Source organism: Pipistrellus hanaki, assembly GCF_964339955.1.
Source record: "Pipistrellus hanaki genome assembly, chromosome: 2".
Classification (NCBI taxonomy): domain Eukaryota; kingdom Metazoa; phylum Chordata; class Mammalia; order Chiroptera; family Vespertilionidae; genus Pipistrellus; species Pipistrellus hanaki.
Genome location: NC_140504.1, coordinates 122,860,270 through 122,885,721, shown reverse-complemented (window position 1 = coordinate 122,885,721; position 25,452 = coordinate 122,860,270). Strand labels below are relative to the sequence as shown.

General features: G+C 40.3%; 1 protein-coding gene across 4 annotated transcripts; it reads left to right on the top strand.

The window, feature by feature from the left end:
• Positions 1-564: 564 nt before the first annotated feature.
• Positions 565-25,452, top strand: MCUR1 (mitochondrial calcium uniporter regulator 1). Of its 4 annotated transcripts, XR_014793997.1 has the most exons (10): positions 565-1,129; positions 9,159-9,278; positions 13,300-13,403; positions 14,510-14,611; positions 15,455-15,496; positions 16,287-16,358; positions 18,594-18,838; positions 19,819-19,872; positions 21,949-22,063; positions 24,437-25,452. XR_014793997.1 is itself a non-coding variant. In XM_084872742.1 (9 exons), the coding sequence occupies exons 1-9, from the start codon at positions 709-711 to the stop codon at positions 24,490-24,492; spliced, it is 1,086 nt and encodes a 361-aa protein (XP_084728868.1). In that variant the 5' UTR covers positions 565-708; the 3' UTR covers positions 24,493-25,452. The 4 variants fall into 4 exon arrangements, 2 of the variants coding, with proteins under 2 accessions (XP_084728868.1, XP_084728869.1); XR_014793998.1 differs by lacking the exon at positions 21,949-22,063 and having other exon boundaries at positions 24,437-24,534; XM_084872742.1 differs by lacking the exon at positions 18,594-18,838.

Genomic DNA, 25,452 nt, shown 5'->3' with positions numbered 1-25,452 from the left:
TGGACCAGTACCTGAGATAGGTTCTGCGGGCATTCAAGACCTTCACTGAACTGAGCACCCTTCGTTTCAGATATCCTTTTATTGTACCAGCGGGTCGCCTTCAACATCCTTGCCCCGCGTTTTACATTTCCAGATTGAGGCTTCCTCATTTCTAGGGTGCACTAATCCGGAAGTAAAAGCGCTGAGCGTTTAGCCTTTAAATGTATTGACTATGGATACAGGTCCTTCCGTTAGCCCTGTTAATAATTCCTTAAAATGCATCCACAAGTCATAGTCTGGGGGACTTCGAACGGGGGGTGGGTAACATCGAGGGCAGCCTGGTGATGCAGGGACTTTTCACCGAAGTCTGAAGGGCACCAGCACGGTGAATTTCCCTGCAGGGACACCAGTGCAATAAATATGCAAATCTGGCCGCACAGGCTCCCTCCGGTGCCGGGAACGCCCGCGACCACACCCCAGTTCTCCGGGTCAACGTACTCAGAGGGGCGGGGCTCGCCTCCCGCGCGCGGAAACGGAGACCAGCCCCGCCCCCTGCCCTAGCCACGCCCACTCCCGGCGCGCGCCCGGAGCCCCGCCCACCCGGCTGAAAGGGCCACCGGCGCCGCGGCGCAGCGTCCTGCCTTCGGATTTGGGCCGGCGCCGCCCGTGACCGGCCCCGCGCGCGGAGGACGCCATGCGCGCGCGCCCGGGCCAGTGACAGCCTCCGGGATGGACGGCGGCTCCGTCTCGGGAGAGGGGCCGAAGCGCCCGCCGGACCGCCGGCGGTTTCTGCTCTTCTTACTCGCCAGCCGCTGCGGAAGCCCGGGCGGCGTCCCGGCGCGTCGCTGCCTGTCCGCGCTCGCCCAGGGTCTGGAGGCGCTGGGCCCCGGCGCCCCCGCGGCCCGCGCCGCGTCACGTGCCTCGGCGCTGTGCCTCCTGGTGCAGGTGCCGGTCCCGCGCCGGGCCGCCGCCGCCCCGCGCCGGCCGCCGGGAGAGCGGGAGCGCGCGCGCCTGGGGCCCTCGGCTCCCCCCGCCGGGCGCTGCTGCGCGTGGAGGTGCCAGCCCGGCCTCGTCCCGGGCGTCGCCTGCGCCGCGGGCCCCCTGCACCAGTGCCAGGGCCGAGTGCCCGTCCTCGCTGCCACCCGGAGAGGTAGGCTCGGGCGGTGGGAGGAGAGTGGGCTCGCCCCGTGCGGCTGGGACGGTGGGGCGGGGAGGGGCTTTGGCTTTGACCTCCCGGGGAGGCCAAGGGAGCCAGAGGTCGGGCCACTTGAGGTCACCAGGCTCCTAGGGCGTGGGAAAGGAGGTCTGGCCCCGCCCTTCTTCTGGTCCTCGGTATCCTGCTGAGAAGTCCTGAATTACTCCGAATGCTTGCCCAAGGGTTTGGGCGCAAAATTGAAAGGGATGCGGAGAGGTGGTGCGTGCTGCGGCAGTGAGTTTGTGCACGCCCCTGTGCAGAGCTACCACGTGGGCGCTAGCGTACAGGCTGCTGTTTGGCCAGCAACTCTGATGAAGGGTGTGCGGAAGGCTTGCACGTTTGAGAAGCAGAGCTCTGGGAATTGAAGGGACTGTTTTACAATTTAAGTTTAAACTCGAATGGGTTCCTTGTTTCCTTCAGTTAAGCACTAGCTCCTATTCTGTGCCGCCTGGTACTTTCCTAGATACTTGGGATCTATCAGTCAACAAAATGCCTTCTGATAACGTAAAAAAAAAAAAAAAAAAAAAAAAGCATTGAAACCTGTAAAGAATCTTTGTGAGTTTATTTGAGCCAAACTGTTGACATATGCCAGGAAGCAATTGAGATAATGCTTCAGAGAATGGGGGGCTACATCTGTATTTATACATTACAATCAAAGGAAAAGGACATAGGTGGGTTACATGAAATCCATTGGTGATAGACTAGAGAAGTGGGAGAAAGCAAAGCAGGGTAAGAAGTAAAATGATAGACACTTACTCAGGTGGGTGCAGGAACAATTAACATAACAATGAAGGAATTTGTAGTATCTGTCCTGGAGTCCAGGCACTTTAGGTTGTGACTCAAGGGGTCCAGAAAGAGGGAAGTTACAAGTTACCCAGATATTTCAAGAGTATGTTTTATAGATGAAAAAAGACAGATAGGCTCAGCTAAGATAAAGGCTGGTGTTGTCAGTGAAGATACCGGCCTAGGATGGAACTACCCACCATAACTGCTTTTAGTTAAAGTTTAATTTCAAACCATCCTCTGTGGTTACTTTAGGTCTCTTGAGTTTGCAGATCGCCATGCAGGCCTTCCCTGAACTTGTTAGGTTAGCATGTCCACACTTCTTGGAGCTTAATTCTAGCAGAGGAGATGATACACACATATGTTTAAATAGATATAGACATAATTTTGTATACATATACAATTTACATATGCACATAGGATATTTATATGTACATAATGGGTAAATACTATAGGAAAAATAGAGGTGGTAAGGGTTAGGAACTGAGATGGGCCTCCAGTTATGAATTTAATAGCATCATCAGAATAGGTTTCATTGAGAAGGTGGCTAAATGCTTGAAGGGGATGAGAGCAGTCACTGTCCTACGTGAGATTAAGGCAATCTAAACAGGTTCAATTTACTAGGTAGCAAATTGTTGATTAAAATGTCATCATTTTAGGTAATGTTAATTAGCAAACTTGGCCAAAATATCACTTTGGGAGACTATACTTTTCAGTAACCACTCTGGTAGCTCCCACACCCACCTCGCCCAGTAGAAACTGCCCAGTAAATGTTGGCTGCATCTAAAATTTAAGAATACCTTTGGCTGGGGAAGAAACTGATAGAGCAACAAAGTGAACCAAGCTTGACAAATGGAGGCTGGCAAATGAGTAGTGAATGAACTCTGTCAATGTCCTGCAGTAATTTTGAATTAGATGGCTTTTAACTTTATTTCTGTGCTTTGCCTTTGGGTCTCTTTTTTGACAAGCTGGAAACGTGATTTATTTTCCTCTAAAAACTCAAGATTATGGGGCAAAGGAGAGAGTGTTCTTTCTCATCAGTTTTCTGACGAGCAAGGTAGTAATGTTGTTTTAGTCTCAGGTTATGTCATTCTTCACAGTGTGGATGGATTCACAAATACTATGGGGAAACACAGCCAAGACAGTTCAGAAATCATGTATGCACATTGCCCATGAGTAAATGAGAGTTTTGTTCCTTTGTCTTCAGCCAAATGGTTTGTTTGGTGCCAAAGGTTCTATACAGCTACTTAGACTTAAGGATATCACAGGTAGGAAATTTGTACTTGGTTCTCTCCTCTGGTCAAGGGTAACTGGGCTTCTTTTGTGTGTTTTTTATTATCCTTTTGATATACTGAAGGTCCCCCAAAGAAGAATTTCAAATTACACTTTAAAATAGCTCAGTTTACTTGCTTCCTGGTTATAAGTAGGAATTTATAGTTCTTAGGCCCTGTTTTGTTATCACAATAAAAGAGGAAAGTGAGTCAGAGGTGTTGTATTCTGGATGTCTGAGTATTGCTGGTACCATTTGACAGAAAGCAAACTGGCATTCACTTTCTACAGCAGGGGCTGCACGGCCAGCTGGGACGTGGCCAGCCCTTTTCTCCACTTCTCAGATGACAGTATTTGTTTGAAATAAGCTTGCAACTGAAATAAATTCCCAATACTTTTTTTTTTTTGGGGGGGGGGGGGGGGGATTGGCAGTATCTAAGTTGGAATTGGTTCTTGCTTAGAAAATAGTAATTTTGTTTTGTTGGGGGGGGGGCCAGATTATTTTGTTATTAGAAACAAGGAAATCGGGAGTAGACTAATCCTGTCACTCTTCATAAGCCAGCTGCTAGACTCCAGTGTTTTCAAGCTCCCTAACCCATTACAGTCATGAACAGTTCTATGATGGATGGGGTGGCCTGTAGAGAGCCCCTTGAGAGGTGCATTCATTCATTAATTCATTCACCCACCCAATGTTTTTAGAGCTAGGTCTGTTTTGTGTCAGCAGACATTCGGGTTCTCTTCTCATGAGACCAATTTTTGTCCCAGGACTGGAGATTAAGAATGAAAAAAGAGACATTCGCTTATGTGAAAAAGGGAGACCATAGGCAAAGAGCAACACTTGCTCCTGTGATTTTTGTGAGCATATAATCTGATGTGCCTCCTTTAGCAAGGTATGAGTCACCTAATAATTGGTGACAACCTTATTATTTTTGCCAATGTTACTCTGTCTCTGAGCAGGCTCCCAAGCCCTGCCCCCACATGTGGTGGACACTCAGCTGTGTGCATAGACATTATGATTCTGCCCCCTAATCGTAAGTGGCTGGGCCCAGCAGGGCTTCTCAGAGGTCAAAAGGCTAGCTGTGCCCACTAACTGGCAGTGTGACCTTGGGCAAGAGTCTCAACCTCCCTGAGTCTTATATTTCTTATATGGAAAATGAGGTCATAATAGACAGATATCCCCCATAGGACTGAGCTGAGGATCAAATGAGTTACTGCACGAACAGCATTTAGCACATTGTGGGGCACTTGGTAAGTACCTTTAGATATTAACTATTTGTGTTACTACTGACCCATGTGACTACAAGTTATTTGAGTGCCTATTGTATACAAAGCATTGTCCTTAGTGCTACAGGTAGGTAGTGAACAAAACCAGGCACACCCTGACCTTGCAGAGCTTAGGTCTAGGAGGAGAAGGCAAACAAAAAAACAAGTAACTATAATATCCAGCAGGGAGCAGTGCAGTGTAGAGCATTAAAGCAGGGTGGGGTCTGTGACTAGGAAAAGGGGTAACGTTGTCGAGCTGTTCACTGAATGTTTTGGGTTCTCCTTCCCGACCTCTGTGACTTGATTTGGCCAATAAAATATGAGTAGAAGGGTAGGTGCCATTTCTGAGTGTACCTGCAGAGGCACGGTGTGACTCTCCACCTCCCTTTATAAATAGAAAAAAAGGGAACAAAAAAGAGGTACTCATTTATATAAAAAGGGAAGACAATAGGTTAAGAGGAGAAAAGAGTTGATCTCAAATTTTTCTCATGATCCAGATCTTAGAAATCATACAATTGAATTTTTGTTTTTAATAATTATTGTTGTCCTGCAGTATGGAAGGCCCTCTGTTAGATGCTAACAATACAAAAATGACTAAGATTGGCTGCTCCTGGGTTGTGGACTCACAGTTGATACAGATAATGGAAGTAATATAACAAGTGCTATGATAGAGCCATCTGTACTGAGCTGAGAACACAGATAAGGGAGCAATAAAGGCTGTTCCATGACCTGGGTGGGGTTGGCAGAGAGAACTGTACACTGTATAATCATAACCAGGACATAATGAAGACTTGGGAAGTTGTCAAATTAAATGAAGGGGGTAAAGAAGGTGTTTAAAATTTACCAGTTGAGAAAGGGCACCAAACCACACTTCAGGATGGGATACCAAAGTATGAAAGAAAGTTCAGGAAACAGAATAGCTTAGGTGGCTAGCAGAAAGCTGAAAAGGTAAGTGTGTGGCACAGGCTTTGTGTGCTTTGCTAAGGACTTTAGAGTATAATCTCGCTAGTGATCCTTTGAATCTAAGGGTCCCTTTTAATCATTAAACACAGATAGACAATTGTTGCATTTTATATTTTGTCAGTCTGCAAACTGTGTGCTACAGAGTGATGATTGACTCTTGATCTTACTTGATGCTGACTATGACCACAGCAATCACGCTCTTCCAAGTCTCCAGTAAGTTGGGAACCACTGTTCTAGGCTTACAGAGAAGAATCAGATCCGTGGGGTCCTGTCCATGTCATCGTTTTGCTTACTTTGCAGTGTCTGTTAGAGTGTGTAAGGCTGAGAATAGGAGTTGATTAGCTGAAGTATCTTTCTGGTCATTTAGGAGATCTACTGAGAAAACTTTGAACTTTGAGTTAGTAGATGACTGTTCTCTCTTCTACCATTCTTCTACAACACCTGGCATCATTGAAAAGTAAGAACAAATATGTAGCAAGAATTACTTATCTGTGTTTATTACATTTAAATGGAGGATTTTTATTTTATGTTGTCCATCTCTTTTTTTTCTTTCATTTGCTATCACAATGTCTTTTTTAGTTTGATTATAATAGTAAGGAGCTATTACATTTAAATGTCCTTTTTGGCAAAATTATAAATTGACACTGCAGTTGTTCCATTAAAAAATAAAATAAAACTATTATTGTGGTTCATGAAATACAAAAGCCAGGAAGCCATTACTATGCCACCTCCTTCAAATGAGTACTTTGAAATAAGTATACAAAACAGGTTTGATCTGTGGTTATGTGCACAGAAATTCATAAAAATTGTAATATACAAATTGTTAGAATTCATCTCTCCAAAAATGGGCTTTTGCAAAGACATCACAGGGAAAGAAAAATGACAGACCAATGTATCTTGTAAATAAGAATTTAAAAAAAAAATACTAACAGACCAAATCTGGCAATACATAGCAGGAGTATACACCATGACCAGATGGGATTTTGCCCCAATAATACCAAGTTCATTTAGTATCTGAAAATCAATTTATGTAATGCACCTTATTAACCAAATAAAGGAGAGAAACCACATGACCATTTCAAAATACAAAGAAAAGGAATTTGAAAAAATTCAGCACCCCTTCATGATTAAAAAAAAAAAAAAAAAAAAGACCACTTGACAAATTAGGACTAGGAGGGAACTGCCTCACCTGATAAAGGGCGGCTGTGAAAAACCCATGGCTAGCCTACTTAATGGGGAAAGACAGAATGCTTCCCCTCTAAGGTCAGGAGCAAGGATGTCTGCTCTCATCGTTCCATTTAACACAGTACTAGAATTTCTAACCAGGGCAGTTAGGCAAGAAAATGTAAAAGCGTTCAGATTGTAAAGGAAGAAGTAAATCACAGGTGACGATCTTGTACATAGAAAACTCTAAGGAATTCACTAAAAAACTATTGGAGCTAATAAGTTCAGCAAGATACAAGCTCAATATATTTTAAAAATATACAAAAATCAGTTTTATTTTTACACACTAAAAAGGAACAATCTGAAAAATCTAAAAAAGAATTCCCTTCATAGTAGCATCAGAAAGAATAAAACAGTGCTAAATTTAATAAAAGAACATAAAATTTGTACTCTGAAACCTATATAACATTATTAAAGAAATTAAAGACATAAATAAATGAAAAACATTCCATGTGCATGGATTGGAAGACTTTAATATTGTTAAGATGGCAGTATTCCCCCAAATTTATCTACAGATTTAACACAATTTCTATCCAAAGTTTCAGGTGCCTTCTTTGCAGAAATTGAAAATCTGACCCTAAAATTCATATGGAAATGCAAGGGACTCAGAATAGAAAAAAGCAGTCTTGAAAAAGAACAGAGTTAGAGGATTCACTTCCTGATATTGAAACTTACTGCACAGTAATCAAGAAAATGTGGCACTGGCATAAGAACAGACATACTAGTATAGATCAGTGGGATAGAATGGAAGACCCAAAAATAAGCCCTCACATTATAGTCCATTGATTTTTTTTTTTATTACCAGAGTCACAGTACAATTTAAGGGAGAACATAGTGCTGGGACAAGTGGACACCCACATTGTTCAAAAGAATGAAGTTGAACTCCCATCTTACAACATATACAAATATTAACTCAAGTGGATCAAAGACCTAAATGTAAGAGCTAAAATTGTAAAATAATTAGAAGGAAACGTAGATGTAAATCTTTGTGTACTTGAATTAACCAATAGTTTCTTAGATATGACACCAAAAGCACAAGGAACAAAAAGAAAAAATATAAATTGGGCTTCGTTCAAATAAAAAACTTTTGTGCTTCAAAAAGCACTACAAAGAAAGTGAAAGACAACTCACAGAATGGGAGAGAATGTATGAAATCATATATATATATATATATATATATATATATATATATAATATGGAACATGTATCTAAAATATATAAAGAACTCTTACAACTCAGCAATAAAAAAGATAACCCAATTTTTTTAATAGGCAAAAGATCTGAATAGAAATTTCTCCAAAGAAGATATACAAGTGTCCAATAAGCACATTGAAATATGCTCAACATCATTAGCCATTAGGGAAATGCAAATCAAAACTATAATGAGATACCACATTACACCCGCTAAGATGACTATAATAAAATAGATAGTATCAAGTGTTGAAGATGTGTAGAAATTGGAACCCTCATACATGGCAGTTGGGAATGTGAAAAGGTGCAGCCACTTTGGAAAAACAGTTTGGCATAACCTTAGAAGGTTTAACATAAAGTTACTGTATGGTGTAGCAGCTCCACTCCTAAATATGTACCCAAGAGAACTGAAAACATGTTTACACAAAAACTTACATACCAGTGTTCATAGCATCAACATTCGAAATAGCCAAGAAGAAACAACTCAAATGTCCTTCAACTAATGAATAGGTTAAATAAAATTGGTATATTTATACAATGGAATGGTATTTGACAATAAAAAGAAACATGGTACTGACACATACTACAAGGTGAATAAACTTTGAAAACGCCATGCTAGGTGAAAGAAACCAGTATAGAATATCACATATCTTATGATTCTGTTCATATGCAGTATCCAGAGGAGGCAAATCCATGGAGACAGGAAGTAAATCAGTGTTTGCCTGGGAGTAGGAGTGTTGCGAGTTTGGGTACAGGGCTTCTTTTGGGGATGATGACAGTGCTTTAAAGTTGATTGTGGGGATGCTTGCACAACTTTGTATCTATATATATAAAAGCCTAAGTGACCGTTATGACCAAATAATTGGTTGACTAGTCACTATGACCACCGGGGGGGGGGGGGGGGGAGGGATTTGCTCAATGAAGGAGCTGCCCCCGGTGGTCAGTGTGCTCCCACAGTCAACCTCCCACAGCGGGCCAACCTCCCACGGCCATTCTCCCAAGTCGGCTGGTCCAGATCGGGACTGGGCAAGATGGCCCCAATCGCAGGCCAGGCTGGAGGACCCCACCCATGCACGAATTCGTGCACTGGGTCTCTATTATATAATAAAAACAATCAAATTGTATACTTGAAATGGGTGAGTTGTATAGTAGTGTGTGAATTATAGCTCAGTAAAGCTCTCGTGAAAAAACAAACAGGCTTTTGAGGAATGACTGATTTTTTCACATTGCTGAGTTGCTTTTGTTTACCATTATGTCTGTTTTTTAAACTTTATTGTCCTTTCTGTTCTAGAGCTAAGCCTCTCTGCTGGGTGCCTACAGTTGGAGCACAAACGCGGAGATTTCACCTCCTCTGGGAGTAGGAAGCTCTACTTTGACACTCATGCCTTAGTGTGTTTACTCGAAGAAAATGGTAATCCTCTTTCTTTGGTCACTCAGTGCCATAGAAGAACACAATACATTATGACTTCTCTTGTGGTTTCATCTAATTTCTCTTATTTCTTTTTGACTTTTAAATCTACAAGTAATCTTTTGGTCAGTCTCCATTTCTTAAGTTCTCATTTTCTATTGAAGGACATTTTTGCTTCATCAGTACAATAGAAATTTTCTCACACAGTCTGTCCAAGTGAAGCATATTCTTTTAACATCACTCCAGAAGTACAGCATTAAAGATAAAAAGTTAGACACAAGTCAGCAAAACTCAGGAGTGGTTCTTATGATGACTATCTGAAGCACAAAAGTGTTATTTTATTAATGCATCTTATGTGCTTTTACAAATTTTTATGAAATTAAAAAGTTGCTGAGCAGTAGTTATTAATATCAACACATTGTATCCTTTTAAAAAAATATTCCACCTAACATTTTCCCTTACTGCTCTTGCATTCATTAATGTAAAAGATTGCTCTGAATTTTGTTAAAAGTGCACTTAATATATAGATAACATTCTTATATTTAATCTTATCAAGACAAATACACCAATACTGTGACATATATTTTCTCAAAATCAGAAACTCATATATCATAGGTTATGCCTTGGAAATAAATATATGTGCTTTTACTTTATTGTATAGTTATTTACCCAACTGTGAATGATTGAATGTGAAAAGCTGCCCTATGTAGATTCCCAGGTCAAGGTGATGGAATGAATTGTGTTCCTCTGGGCAGTTAGAAGCTCTGATGGCATGAGCATAATAAGAATTTCAAAGAACCTTTTTAAAAAATAAATGTTTTAGTGATTTTAGAGAGAGATGGAAACATCTATGAGAGAGAAACATTGATCAGCTGCTTCCTGCATGCCCCTACCAGGGATCAAGTCCACAACCTGGGCATGTGCCCTGAACCTGTGATCTCTTGGTGCGTGGGCTCAACCATTGAGCCACACCAGCTGTGCTCCAAAGAACCTTTTACTTTTTTTTTTTTTCTTTTTTTTCCCAAAGAGCCTTTTAAATATTAAATGAAATAATGTACTTAAGTATACTCTGGAAAAAATGTCAAATGCTGTATAATAATTTTGGCAACCATTTTCTTCTCAAACTTGAAATAATAGGCCATTTTCACCGAAAACTTCTTTCATTGGCCAAAAAGAAAAGTGGACGTGAGAAGAGGACCATTTAAAATTATCTTGATGAACAGCAGTATTCCTGGATTTTTTCTTATTCTTTTTTGGGGGCTTTGTGTTTGTATTCAAAGTAACCAATGGTAAAAAGAGATATTAGAGACAATGGGGACATTTCAGTATCCACTAGGTAGTATTTGATGGCATTAAGGGAGCACCGGTGATTTTGTTACGTGGAACAATGCAAGGTAGCTGCAGTGGACTCCAGATGGCCACCTTTCTATCCTCCCAATGAGAGGTGGGGTTTATTGTCCCTCTCCCTCTTTCAAAATTTGTTTATTTAGACAGAAATTGCATAGGTTAAAAATATGATGTTTTGGAGTATGTACTTTCTGCTTTTCTTGGTTTCAAACCTTGGCCCATGAATATTTGCATATTTCAAGATCAGCGATGGGAAGACCCCACTGAAGTGTGAGTAGGGTATGACCATGCTGAGATCAGTGGTGGATGTGTAAGTTGTCTCGGTTAGGATGAGGCCAGGAAGAACTCTTCAAGGAATATTCCCTCCTTTATCCTTTTTTTCTTCAGTTATGTCTCCCGGTTAACAAAACTTGCTTTGTCTGTACTAACCCTGATGTGTCTTATTCTCTCATTCCTACAAAAAATAATTTGCATCTGATAGCTCAGCAGGTTTCTAGGCTTCTGCTTTTCCTTATTCCCTTTCACCTTCCACAGGGGGTTGTTAAATTTTAAGGCTTTGGAATTTATTTGCTTTTTATTATCACTGAAAGTCTTTCCCAGTCTCTATTTTTATTTTCTTTATAATTGCCAAATCTCATTCTGTTAGATTCCACATGTGAGAGCGATCACATGATACTGTCTTTCTCTGAACTGACTTAGTTCACTTAGCACAATACTGTCTCTCCATGCTGTTGCAAATGATAAGAGTTCTTTCTTTTTTACACCAGCATAGTATTCCATGGTATAGATATACCACAGTTTTTAATCTACTCACCTGCTGATGGGCACTTAGGCTATTTCCAAATCTTAGCTATTGTAAATTGTGCTCCTGTGAACATTGGAATACATATATTCTTTCTGATTGGTGTTTCTCATTTCTTGGGATATATTCCTAGAAGTGGGATTACTGGATCAAGTGAGAATCCCATTTTTAATTTTTCGAGGAAACTCCATTCTGTTTTCCACAATGGATGCACCAGTCTGTGCATGAGGGTTCCTTTTTCTCCACATCCTCACCAGCACATGTAGTTTGTTGATTTGTTGATGATAGCCATTCTGACAAGATGTGAGGTGATACCTCATTGTCATTTTTATTTTCATCTCTCTGATGACCAGTAACTTTGAGCATTTTTTCATATGTCCCTTGACCATCTGTATGTTCTCTTTGGAGAAGTGTCTATTTAGGTCCTTTGCCCATTTTTTAGGATTAAAAATAAATAAAATAGATTTTTTTATTTATTTCAGAGAGGAAGGGAGAAGGAGAGAGAAATAGAAACATCAGTGATGGGAATCATTGATCAACTGCCTCCTGCACACCCCCTCCTGGGAATTGACCACTCAACCCTGGCATGTGCCCTGACTGGGAATCAAACCGTGACATCTTGGTTCATAGGTCAATGCTCAACCACTGAGGCACACACCACCTGGGCTATGCCTTGTTTTTTTTTTTTTTTATTATGATCCTATGCTTAATCTCATCCATATTATATCAACTATAACTTTATTCAAACAAATGTGCCATTAATTAATTATGAGAATCAGTAGAGCACTAGCCAATTTGGCTCAGTGGATAGAGCATCACCCAGACCAAAGGGTCCCAGGTTTGATTCCTGACAAGGACATGTTACCTCAGTTGCAGGCTCCACCCCGGTCCAGGCCCTAGTCTGGTGCATGCAGGAGGCAACCAATCAATGTGTTTCTTTCACATCGATATTTCTGCCTTTTTCTCCCTCTTCCACTCTATCTAAAATCAATGGAAAAATATCCTCAGGTGAGGAGTAAAAAAAAAGAATCAATAGATTCTTCTGAAATTCTTATAGATGGACATATTTAATAGAAAGAATTACTTTCCAGGGACTTAGTTTTAAACATTTTATTAGCATTTCCAATGTGAGATATAAATTATATACTATCTAAAGTTATTAAAAACAGTAATACTGCTGAGTCAAATCTTTATATAATTCAATTCAGCATCATTTCTTAAGTATCAAAGTATATATTTTCCAGTGTGGGCCCCTATCACTAGTGACTGAAGAGAACTGTGGAGAAAAAATGAAATAATTTATTTTAACATTATCTTTGAACATTTAATTAACAGCAAAATTATAATTTCCATAGTCAATAATTTGATTTATGCTAGATATAAAACAAATGAGCTTTTCTACTTAAGTAAATTATTTTTGCTAAATATACATTTTAAAATCAAGGAAGTCACGTCCATTGAAGAAAATAAAAATTAATCTAGAATTTTTGTTAAATCACAAAAGTGGTAAATTGTATCTATAATATTGAGTCTTTCTTTTTTTCATTTGACCTTGCATGACAGGTATCCCCTATGTTATTAGACATTTTCTGAAAACATGGTGTTTGACAGTGCAGATGGGCGTTAGAGAGCTGGTAGCCCCACTGCCCAGTTCACACGAAGAAACCCTCAGACGTGTCATACTTGTCCAGATGACAGACACGTAACAGCCTGTGACTGTAGTCTCCTCATTCGCCTACCTCATCCGCTTTCCAGCTGCTTCTCAAGTTCAGGCATTTGCTCCGTGTGTAACTTTGTGTTGTCTTCCTTTCTACGAAGGCTTTCCTTTGACAGCTAGAGTCTCCTGAGTGTGATTGTCTTTGTGTATTTGCTTAGGGTTTACTACTCAACAAGCAGAAATCATTGTATCTGCATTGGTGAAGATCACGGAGGCCAACATGGGTATCGTCTACAAAGACATGGTCACCAAGATGCAACAGGTTAGCTTTGTCAGGGCACTTTTGCAAATTTGAAATCTAAAAGGAAGATGTCACTTATAATATATATTTTTGGATAATGTCCTATTGAAAAGCGTGTAGTTAATTTTTATCGTAATTGAGAGGCTAATTATTGCAGGGCATAAAAAGTATTTACTCAAAACTATTTAGTAAACTCTTGTAGAATTAAATCATTATGCTAGAAATGCACTATGCTTGAAAAGTCTCTGTTTGAAAACTGTTTCAGTTCGCCATCCTATATAATAAAAGCCTAATATGCTAAATGTTTGGTCGTCTGGTCTTCTGTTTAACCAATCAAAGCATAATATGCTAATGATAATGCTAAGGTTGCTCAACCACTCGTTATGATGTGCACTGACCACCATGGGGCAGATGTTCTGACTGGTAGCTTAGCTTGCTGCTAGGATCTGGCCGATCAGGACTGAGCAACACAGGCCAGACATGCCTTGGAACCCTCCCACGGTCCCTCCTTGGCTGATCAACATCCCGGGTCCCTCGCCGGCCCCAATTATGCATTAGTGGGGTCCCTTGGCCTGGCCTGCACCCTCTCACAATCCAGGACCCTTGGGGATGTCGGAGAGTCGGTTTCAGCCCCACGGCGGAACAACCAGTTGTGATGGCACCCACTGACCACCAGGGGGAAGACATTCAATGCAGGGGGGAGCGCCGCTCAGCCAGAAGCCAGGCTCACGTGGGGAGTGGGCCTAAGTCGTCATTTGGACATCCCCCAAGGCCTCTTGGACTGCAAGAGGGCACAGGCCAACCTGAGAGACCTCCCCCTGAGTGCATGAATTTCGTGCACCGGGCCACTAGTGCTTTAATAAATGGAGATGTGGCCAAAATTATAGCAGTGTGTTTTTGAGCCAGTAGTCCTCAGACTGCCACCCTTTTAACTGTAATCCACTTGATGATGATACTGGACTTGAGTTTTTATTCTTTTCCTTTTCTCATTTTGGAAGAGAGAAACTTCTTTCCTTGTGTTCATATTCATCTCATTTCTCATTAAGGTGATACCAGGTAGAAACAATAGGAAGTGGACTTTCTAGACTACATTAAGTTATATGTTTGTTTGTTTTTCCTTTTCCTAGGAGGTCACTCTTCAGCAAATAATGTCTCAGATTTCTAACGTGAAAAAAGATATGATTATTTTGGAGAAGAGTGAATTTTCAGCCCTCAGAGCAGAAAATGAGGTAAACCGAAACAGCCACTTATCTTTATAAAATGCTTCATATTCAGACATAGAGATATAATGTACATAAACAGAAGTGCACAAGTAAGAGTACAACTTAATGAATCATCACAACGTGTGCAGTATCAGTCAGAGGAGAGCATTACCAGCACCCCAGAGGTGGCCACGAGTCACCATTGACTAGTTTTGCCCATTCTAGAACTTGAACGGATCTTCAGTGTGTCTTACAGCAGTAGGTCATTCTTTTTCATTGTCTGTGGTATCGTGAATATGCCACATTTTACTATGATGCATATTAGAATTATTTTCAGTGTTTGGTTATTATGAATAAATGCAGCTATAAAATAGCCCTTAGTTTCTTAAAGTGTGTCATGGGATCAGCGTTTAAATAAATGCTGTCTACATCTTCCTGTGTCAGTCCTATTGGAATCCCATAAAGGAAGCTGTCATTACCGGTTTGTTAGTCTTGCAAGAAACCTTCTAGCAAAGATGCTTTCTTTTCCTAGAAAACGATAGTCTGAAACTCTCAGAATTACTCTTCACATCAGCTGTTTGAGGGCATTGAGTTAAAAAAAAAAACGTAAAGTAGATATTCAATAAAGCAAGGGCTCTGAAGGCAAATGTGTATGTTAAAAAAATTGCACCATCCTGGCATGACAAGTAATCACTTCTCCGATGGAGACTTTTCAGCCAACGTTGTATTCTGAATGTAGTCGCTTCGCATTGAATGAGGGAAGACCTTGTGCATAAGTACATGTTCTAATATTAGTTTATTACCAAGTTTTCTTTTCCTTCTAACCTTCTAAACATATCATTGATTTGTTTCTTTTTAATGTGTTTTTAGAAAATAAAACTTGAACTACATCAGTTAAAACAACAAATAATGGTAAGATCCTCATTCCTATTTGCTTCCTTGTTTATAATTACCTAAGCTTAATAATAAATATGTCAGAAATACTTTGTATGTTCTTATAAACTTAAATGTTAAATGTTTGTGTGATATGCCTCAAAGGTACACATTGAAAGATATAGCTAAAAGCACAGCCAGTGAATAAATTACAGATGTGTGTAACCAGATTCATTAAGAAAATTGTGTTCTAGAAGGAATTAAGTCCTTTTTAAATAAGAAATTCTCTAAAGTAGCCAAGTGGAACCCTTATATTCTCTTTGAAGGGTTCTCACATATCTTTAGAGAATTACATGTGATTTTAAAAGGATTAGCACTGTGCCAGTTTGATTTTTTTAAATGGCAAGGACATTGATGTGAAAGAAGAAAATATTTTTATGAGTGTCATAAAGAAGGCTGTATTTAAATAAGAATGTAATATTTTACTTCTATGAATCCATCTCTGCTTTCCAAAGTTGTCCAAGAAACAGCTTTAATCATAAATCCCACAGGATATTATCTTGGGAAGTTTGAGATAAAAAAACAACAGTGACTCACTCTTAAACATAAAAGGGAATTATTTCTGTATATAACTGGAAAGTCCCAAGGCAGGGCTGACTCCAGATGTGGGTTGGCCAGAGTCTCCCCAATCACTGGTTCCAGCTCTGTGAGCCCCTGGGCTGACCCCTTACCTAAAAGAGTGGACGTAGCTTCCACAGGCTTCACACACTCGGTGGGTTTGAATTTCTTACTTTGGATTTTTTTCTTTCTTTGTTTGCCCTCCTCCTAGGATGAAGTGGTCAAGGTCCGAACAGAGTCCAAATTAGACTTCAATCTAGAAAAAAGCAGAGTAAAAGAATTGGTATGTTCCCTTATTAAAAATAGAGTATGAATTGAATTCTTTGCAGGATGGAATGCTTGGTCAAGTCTAAGTTTATATACAGTTCGCAAGTACTATTAAATATTTACCTATATGTCATTATTATGACACAGGTTTTTTTTATTTATTTTAATTATATTTTTTATTAGGACTTAAATTTTATGCTTTCATAAGTAACATTAAAATTAAAATGTTGCCCTGGCCGATGTGGCTTACTCAGTTGGTTGGATCATCGTCCCCTACACATAAGAGGTGGTGATTTGACTCCTGGTCAGGGCACATACCTAGGTTGCAGGTTTGATCCCTGGTCAGGGAGCATATGGGAGGCAACCAATCAATGTTTCTTTCTCTCTTTCTTCCTTCCTCTCTCTAAAAAACAAAACAATCACACACACACACACACACACAAAAAAAAAAAAAACTTTAAAATTAAAATATTGGTCAAATAAAAAAACTTTAAAATTAAAATATTGGTCAAATAAGTTTGAATCCTTTTTGTTTCAGAGATACTAAATTTTATACCATAATTCAAGATTTAAAGAATATTTCCCTCTTGTCTTTTTCTTAGAGAAATTGTAATGACTTTACTGTATTATTTTGAAATGCAAATTCTAAATGAGTAAGTTATGTTAAATTGAAACTTTTAATTAGGAAACTTAGTGCTGCACATTTGTTACCAAAAAGATAAACTAAGAAAACTGGAAATACAGCTCGGTTGCCCTCGCTTTTTCAAAGATAATGCATATAAATACGACATTTTTTCCCTCAGAGCTTTCGCAGTAATCTTTTTCTAACTGAGGTGTAATTGACATATATTAGTTTTGGGTGTACAACATAATGATTTGATATTTGTATATATTGCAAAATGATCAACACAGTAAGTCTAGTTAATATCCATTGCCATATTACATAGTTAAGAAATTTTTTCTTGTTATAAGAACTTTTCAGATTTGCTCTCATAGCAACTTTCTAATATACAGCACAGTATTATTAACTCCAGTTGCCATGTGGTATATTACATCCCCAGGACTCATCTTTTTACTGCAAATTTGTACCTTTTGACTCCACCCATTTTGCTCACCCTCCATCCCTCGCCTCTGGTTCCATTAATCTGTTCTGGTATCTCTGAGCTCCCAAGGTTTTCTTTGTTTTTCAGATTCCACTTGTGAGGTTATACAGTATTTGTTTCTCTGTCTGACTTAGTTCACTTAGCATAATGCTCCCAAGGTTCATCCATGTTGTTGCAATAGCAATATTTTCTTCTTTTTTAAGACAGAATATTTCCTTCGAGATACATACTATATACCTCAAATTTTCTTTATCCATTCACCTATCAGTGGGCTTTTAGATTGCTTCCATACCTTGGTATTGTAAATGCTACTATGAACATGGGGGCAATAAGTTGTATATTTTAATCTTTATGTGTTGGGTTACCTCTGATTTTTAACCATCTATCTTCTTATTCAGTCTTTATTTGGATTTATAACATTCAGGAGATACCTTTTTTATTCTTGACATAATGAGAAAAAGCATATAAAAGCAATTTTCACTAACATAGAATTGGATACACATGCAGAAACCGATTACTCACAATTGTTCGTTGTATTCTAATTTTTCACAATTTGCTTTCAACTAAAATATGTTACACTGATAAATGAAACTAACATTGAAACACAAACAAGTATTTCACCATATTTTGGAACTGGATATGGATTCAGTAGTTAAGCTAAACTTTGTTATACCAAATGATTACTATTCTGTTCCTGTTACCTGTCTTTCTAGTCTTTTTTTTTTTTTTTTTTAATATATTTTATTGATTTTTTTACAGAGAGGAAGGGAGAGGGATAGAGAATTAGAAACATTGCTGAGAGAGAACCATCGGTCAGCTACCTCCTGCACACCCCGCACTGGGGATGTGCCCGCAACCAAGGTACATGCCCCTGACCGGAACCGAACCCGGGACCCTTCAGTCCGCAGGCCGACGCTCTACCCACTGAGCCAAACCGGCTTCGGCTTTGTCTTTCTAGTCTTAAAATGTTTTTCAACCATGAAGATTAAATCACTTAGTAACACTAAAATATTTAGTGATCACTAGCATATGACTGTATCTGGAAGAGGAGAAACTCTTTTGGCTATCTTTGTCTTATGGTTTGTGTACTTAACAAATTTTCTGAGTTCACTTGTTAAAAATTTTATTTGTTTGTTTATTTATTTTAGAATGAGGGGAGAAACATAGATTTGTTGTTCCTCTTATTTATGCCTACATTGATTGATTCTTGTGAACACCCTCACTGGGGATCACACCCGCAACCTTGGCATATGGGGACAGTGCTCTAACCAACTGATCTACCTGGCCAGGGCTGAATTCACTTGATTTAAGAAGATGCCTGTTGTTAACCAACCTGGGAAGAAATATACCTAGAAGATTGGGAAATATGGGATGTGAGCCTGGATTAAAGCCTGTGAGTTTTTATGATTTACTGACCTAGCTGAGAAGTTGTTCTTGGTAATCCTAAACTTAGATTACTCTGAAGTGCAGGACAATAACGTAATATAATGCAGCTAGTATGTATTTAACATGCATTGATGAAGATGAGTTATTTGACCCTCTCATTCCCTTGTTTAATAAAGTTGTAATATTGTGCCAATAACATTAACTGGGGTGATATTTACAGCCAGTTTCTAACGTAGTTTGGCAAGTAAACTGTTTTGGGATATAAAAAGATGGGACTTATTTTAAAAATCATGGCAATATCAAGATATGTAGGCTTTTCTTTTCTCTTGTGGCTGAATCAATATTGACTTACTGAAGGCCAGAATTTGAAGGTATGAAGAAAATCCAGTTCCCCCTGCCTTCTTGTGGTGATCAGATGCATAGCTCTCCCCTGGTCTGAAGCCCTGGCATTTAAAGACAGATGAGCATTCTTTGGAACTACGACTAGTCCTTAGTTTAGGGATTGGGTGCTTTTTCTTCTTCATCATCTTCTTCCTTCTTTTATTTATTTTTTATTTTTATTTACAAGCAATGCTATTGTAGTCCCAGGGGCAATTTTTATTGGAATTATTCCCCACTTTTTCAACTCTCTCCTGTCAAAGCCAAAAAGCATATGACTCCGTCTAAATTGGTCCATCTAAGTGCTGGTATGGGAGTGGGAGGGACCTAGAGACACCACAGCTAAGAAATGAAGAGAGAGAAACAGAGAGAAAGGTGAAGACTAACAAAAGGGAGTCCAGATACAGGAGTGATGAGTGAATATAAATAAGAAACCTCAAAAAATAGATCTAAAGGAAAGAAAGGGTCACGTAGGCTTCTTTCTGCTGGAGGCAGTTTCTAGTGTCACATGTTCTTGGAAGTAGTGAGACCAGAATATCTGAGACACTAGTGGAGGAGGAGAGAGAAAAAAGAAAGCAGAATCTGACCTATGTGATATGTTTGTTTCAGTATTCATTAAATGAAAGGAAGCTGCTGGAAATGAGGACAGAAATGGTGGCATTGGTAAGAAATGAGACCAACTTTTCTTGGTCATTTTATTCATCTCTGCTTCATCCTGTGCATGGTTACTGCTATTTGTAGTGAAGAGTTATAGGAAACTTATGTGCAGGTTTAGTATCATAGGATTTTTTTTAATTGTTGTAAAATACACATAAACAGTACCATTTTAACCATTTAAAATATATATATATATATATATATATATATATATATATATATATATATAATTGATTTTTTACAGAGAGGAAGGGAGAGGGATAGAGAGTTAGAAACATCGATGAAAGAGAAACATCGATCCGCTGAGCTGCCTCCTGCACACTCCCTACTCGGTATGTGCCCACAACCAAGGTACATGCTCTTGACCAGAATTGAACATGGGACCCTTGAGTCCACAGGCCGATGATCTATTTACTGAGCCAAATCGGTTAGAGCCATTAAGTACGTTCACATTATTATGCAACCATCACTACCATCCATATACAGAACTCTTTTCATCTTGAAAAACTGAAATTCTCCCCATTAAACAATAACTGCCCCCCAACCCCTGACTACCACTATCTACTTTCTGTTTATGAATTTGACTAATGTAGGTACCTCATATAAGTGGGATTATATGGTATTTGTCCTTTTGTGACCGGCTTGTTTTCATTTAGCATAATGTCCTCTAGCTTCATCCATATTGTAGCATGTGTCAGAATGTCCTTTTTACAGTTGAACAGGAATTAGGTGGATACACCACATTTGATTATCCTGTCTCTGGACAGTTGGGTTGCTTCCTCTGGTGGCTGTTGTGAATAATCCCCGCTATGAACTTGGGGATACAAATATCTGCTTGGGTCCCTGTTTTCAAATTTTTTTTAGCATATACCTGGAAGTGGAATATCGTAGGATTTTTTTGCACTTAACCAAATACTTGATTATCATAATAAAAGTTTAAATCTCAGTGATTTAAGAATAATAAGGAATGAATTTTTAAATTATATTTTTAATTTATAGCATGTGTTTACTTCTTTTTCATCCTATATGTGGGACCTCTGAAACCCACAGGAGACTTCCATGAGAGAATATTGGAATATTCCTCTGGAATACTTTTTTGTTCATCCAGGCTCTTGTTTTTTTATTTGTTACCTGAATTGTTAGCCATAGGGCACTATTTACCTGCCCTAGAATTTTCAGTAAAGCATTGCTACATTAGTGAAGTACAACCAACCCCTTTTATAACATTAGCCAAACTCACCATCCTTTGGGGGTAATTATGTATTTAGTTTGACTGTTATATTTGAAAAAGAAAAAGCACAAATAGGCCTTTGGAATAGCCAAGCCTCATAATAATAAAACACTTGGTATTTGAACTATAAAAGAAGAAAACTTTAAAAAATGTGAATAGAAGCAGTGTCAAGGTAAGCACTGTTGCTTTTAAATTATCCAAGATTCTTGTCATTTTTAAAAAAATATATTTTATTGATTTTTTACAGAGAGGAACGGAGAGAGATAGAGAGCTAGAAACGTTGATGAGAGCGAAACATCGACCAGCTGCCTCTTGCACACCCCCCACCAGGGGATGTGCCCGCAACCAAGGTACATGCCCCTGACCAGAATCGAACCTGGGACCTTTCAGTTCGCAGACTGACGCTCTACCACTGAGCCAAACCGGTTTTGGCGATTTTTGTCATTTTTTTAAAGCATTTTTGTATGCTTTTCATTAAGGGGAACTCAGAAGTGTGGAACATATTTATTGCCATTAAGAACAAACTGGCTTCATAATGTTAACATTACTTTTAACAAAAGCTTTTTTACATAGATTATCACACTGGATTCTCTAAATAGCCTGAGTAGAGGCAGAACTAATGGTATTTTTTTTTTCCTTTTTTCAAACAGAAAGAAACAGGCGTAAGTATATTAAAGGCCCTGACCAATGCAACATAGCATGAGGATAGTAGAACTAAGACTAAAACCCAAGTCTCCTTGATCTTACCCCAGTTCCCCTTGACTGCACGTTGGTGGGCAGGAACTCTCAGGACTGACAGCAAACAGTATATCTCAAGTGGTGTAATGCTGCAAATCTCTTTGTTTTAAAAGCATGCCCAGCAAGACCGGGCCGTCACCCAGACTGACAGGAAGATAGACACTGAGGTTGCTGGCCTCAAAACCATGCTCGAGTCGCACAAGCTTGATAATATCAAATATTTAGCAGGTAAGCTGTTTTATATCTAGGTAATTGAAATAAGCTGAAAGTAAAATAAATAAATTTTATAAAATAAGTTGGGTAGATATTGCATTTCATTGATTCTAACACATACTTTTTCATATTTTAATATCTTTGAATTTGGTAAGATTCTTATAATTTCCGATAGACAATATCATATTATAATTGGCAAATTTTTCTTAGAAGTGAATAAAATGATGTACTTTGCAGTCAATGGAATCTTAAATCTGATAAGATACTATCATTGAATTACAGTTATTTAAAAAAAATGTTAAGTGGAATTCAAGACAGAATAATGGACAGAGAACAAAAAACTTTTAAGTTGTGATCTTTCTGCTTCTATTGGTGACCTCCTCATAAGGAGTTATTTGCAATTTTTGAGACAAAACAGGGAATAAAGCTTCATGTACAAAAAAATTAGTCAATATTTTAACTCAAATTCAGTATGTTGGGTTCATCAATATTTTATTTATTTTTTTATTTTTTATTTTTTATTTTTTTTAAATCAATCTTTATTGTTCATATTATTACAAAGGTTCCTCATTTCTTCCCCCTCCACCAGGTTCCCACCCCACCCTCTGCCCCCTCCCCATCCCCCATTGTCCTCATCCATAGGTGCACAGTTTATGTTCAGTCTCTTCCTCCGTCCCTTTCCCCGATAGTAAATCCCTTTTCAGATAGTAAATCTGTTACTTAGCATTTTCTCATATCAATAATACCTCCACATGCCCAATGATACACTTCACACAAAAGACATTATCAAATAAGTCAACCAGCCTCATCCAGGCCCCACCCAAGGCACTCACAGATCAACACCCCAGCGCTATACTAACTCAACACATCCAGATCTAAGCCTTCATCACTTGATTCAGCAGACCCTCAAGTTCCCGCAAAAGTTTCCAGCCGTGTCTGAGAGGCAGCCGTGGGCAGGTACAGGCGAGGAGCGAGCTGTTTCGGGCCTGGCTGCTCCGGGCCTGGCCTCTGTTGCTCTGGTTCATTCCACTACCAGCTGCTCCGGGTCTGGTCACTGCCGCTCCCGACCTAGTTGCTCTGGACTTGGCTGTTGCTGCTACAGGCCTGGCCGCACCCGACCCGGCTGCTCTGGGACCGGTTGCTCCGGTCCCGGCCGCTCCGGGCCTGGCCACTCCCAGCCTGTCAGCCGCTGCTCCGGGCCTGGCCGCACCAGACCCGGCTGCTCCGGGCCTGGCCGCTCCCAGCCTGGCAGCTGCTGCTCCGGGCCTGGCCGCTCCCAGCCTGGCAGCCGCTGCTCCGGGCCTGGCCGCACCCAACCCGGCTGCTCCGGGCCTGGCTGCTCCCAGCCCGGCAGCTGCTGCTCCGGGCCTGGCCGCTCCCAGCCTGGCAGCCACTGCTCCGGGCCTAGCCGCACCAGACCCGGCTGCTCCGGGCCTGGCCGCTCCCAGCCTGGCAGCTGCTGCTCCGGGCCTGGCCGCTCCCAGCCTGGCAGCCGCTGCTCCGGGCCTGGCCGCACCCAACCCGGCTGCTCCGGGCCTGGCTGCTCCCAGCCCGGCAGCTGCTGCTCCGGGCCTGGCCGCTCCCAGCCTGGCAGCCGCTGCTCCGGGCCTGGCCGCACCCAACCCGGCTGCTCCGGGCCTGGCTGCTCCCAGCCCGGCAGCTGCTGCTCCGGGCCTGGCCGCTCCCAGCCTGGCAGCCACTGCTCCGGGCCTAGCCGCACCAGACCCGGCTGCTCCGGGCCTGGCCGCTCCCAGCCTGGCAGCCGCTGCTCCGGGCCTGGCCGCATTGGGTTCATCAATATTTTAAAGTTACAGCCAAAACCGGTTTGGCTCAGTGGATAGAGCATCAGCCTGCGGACTGAAAGGTCCCAGGTTCGATTCCGGTCAAGGGCATGTACTTTCGTTTCGGGCACATCCCCAGTAGGGGGTATGCAAGAGGCAGCTGATCGATGATTCTCTCTCATCGATGTTTCTAACTCTCTATCCCTCTCTCTTCCTCTCTGTAAAAAATTAATAAAATATATATTTTTTTAAATATTTTAAAGTTACAATGGTATTAAGTAGTGACATTTTGCTTATAAAACTAAGTCTGTATCCCTTCCAGTACATCTACATATGCTGTGACCACAGATTTTGTGATTCTTAACTCTTATTGAAAGTTTTCTTGATTATTGGATACATTTGTACTTGGAAGAAGATGATTTCAAGGTGTGAGGTTTGTTTTTTTTTATGGGCAGGTGTCTCGTGGAATGTGGCACATCAGTGAAGAAGTTTCTTAGTCTGTTTTTCCCCCCTTGTTAAATCGGTGGATATGTTTTCTTAATAAAGAGTTGTTCCCTCAAGTCACTATTAAAATAACTAATACTGTGCTTAATTCTTTTTCTTACAGGGTCTGTATTTACATGCCTAACAGTAGCTCTGGGATTTTATCGCCTGTGGATATAATAAAGTGTATATTTAAATAAATATTGTTTTGCCTTGAGAATACCAGATTGTTGTGCTCTCCTACCCTTCAACTTTTAATGCCGATTTTTACTTAAAGCATATTACTTATTTTATGCAAATTATGGACCTAAAACCAAGGCAAAGAAGTCAGGAATTTCATAATTGCTCCTTTACTCGTTTCTGTTTGGCTGTCTTTATAATGCTGAGTGGCGGTGGACAAAACACGGAAGACTCCACTCAGCTGGATCGGTGAACTCCGCCTAACCTGTGGGACATAGCAACAGTACATATTTGTGTAACTACCACTGTAAATCTTTTGTCACACGGAGGACTTGGGCGTCCGTTTAAAAGGCATAAAATATTTAATCAATATAGTCCCTGGCTTTACTGAGTGCGGAAGAACCACTGAAAGTAAACCAAGAGCACCTTCCCGCTTCACCTGCCCTGACCTTAGCATCAGCATCCCTAATGAAACAGCTGTGCTTTACATCCAAATGAGGGTTTTTTCTTTCAATTTCCACTTCCATTGTCTCGGTAACTTACTGATAAGGTATTTTTATGTGCCTTCTGACTAGAAAATCTTGTGAGGTGTTGTAATTGTAATGGGACTCTTGTACTTGTGGGTTTCTCTCCCTCCCTCTCTCTCACTGGGCCCTTCTTCCCCTCCCTCCTGATTGGAGAGCTGTGGTCACTCCACTTGTGCCTGCTTGGATAACCTGCTGATTCTCAGCGTGGACGTCTACTTCAGTTTGTGGGATGGGGTCTGCTTCCTTCTCGTCTTCTGCCTTTTGTACAAGGGAGGCAGACTGTGGCATTATCTGGATATTTAGAGAGTGTATGCACTTTTAGGAATAACCCATTACAAGCTCAGATCATAGGCTTTCAAAGTTAGAAAACTGTCATGCTGGATATCTGAATTTAGGTTGATTTCTTTGGTTATTAAAAATATTCTCATATCTA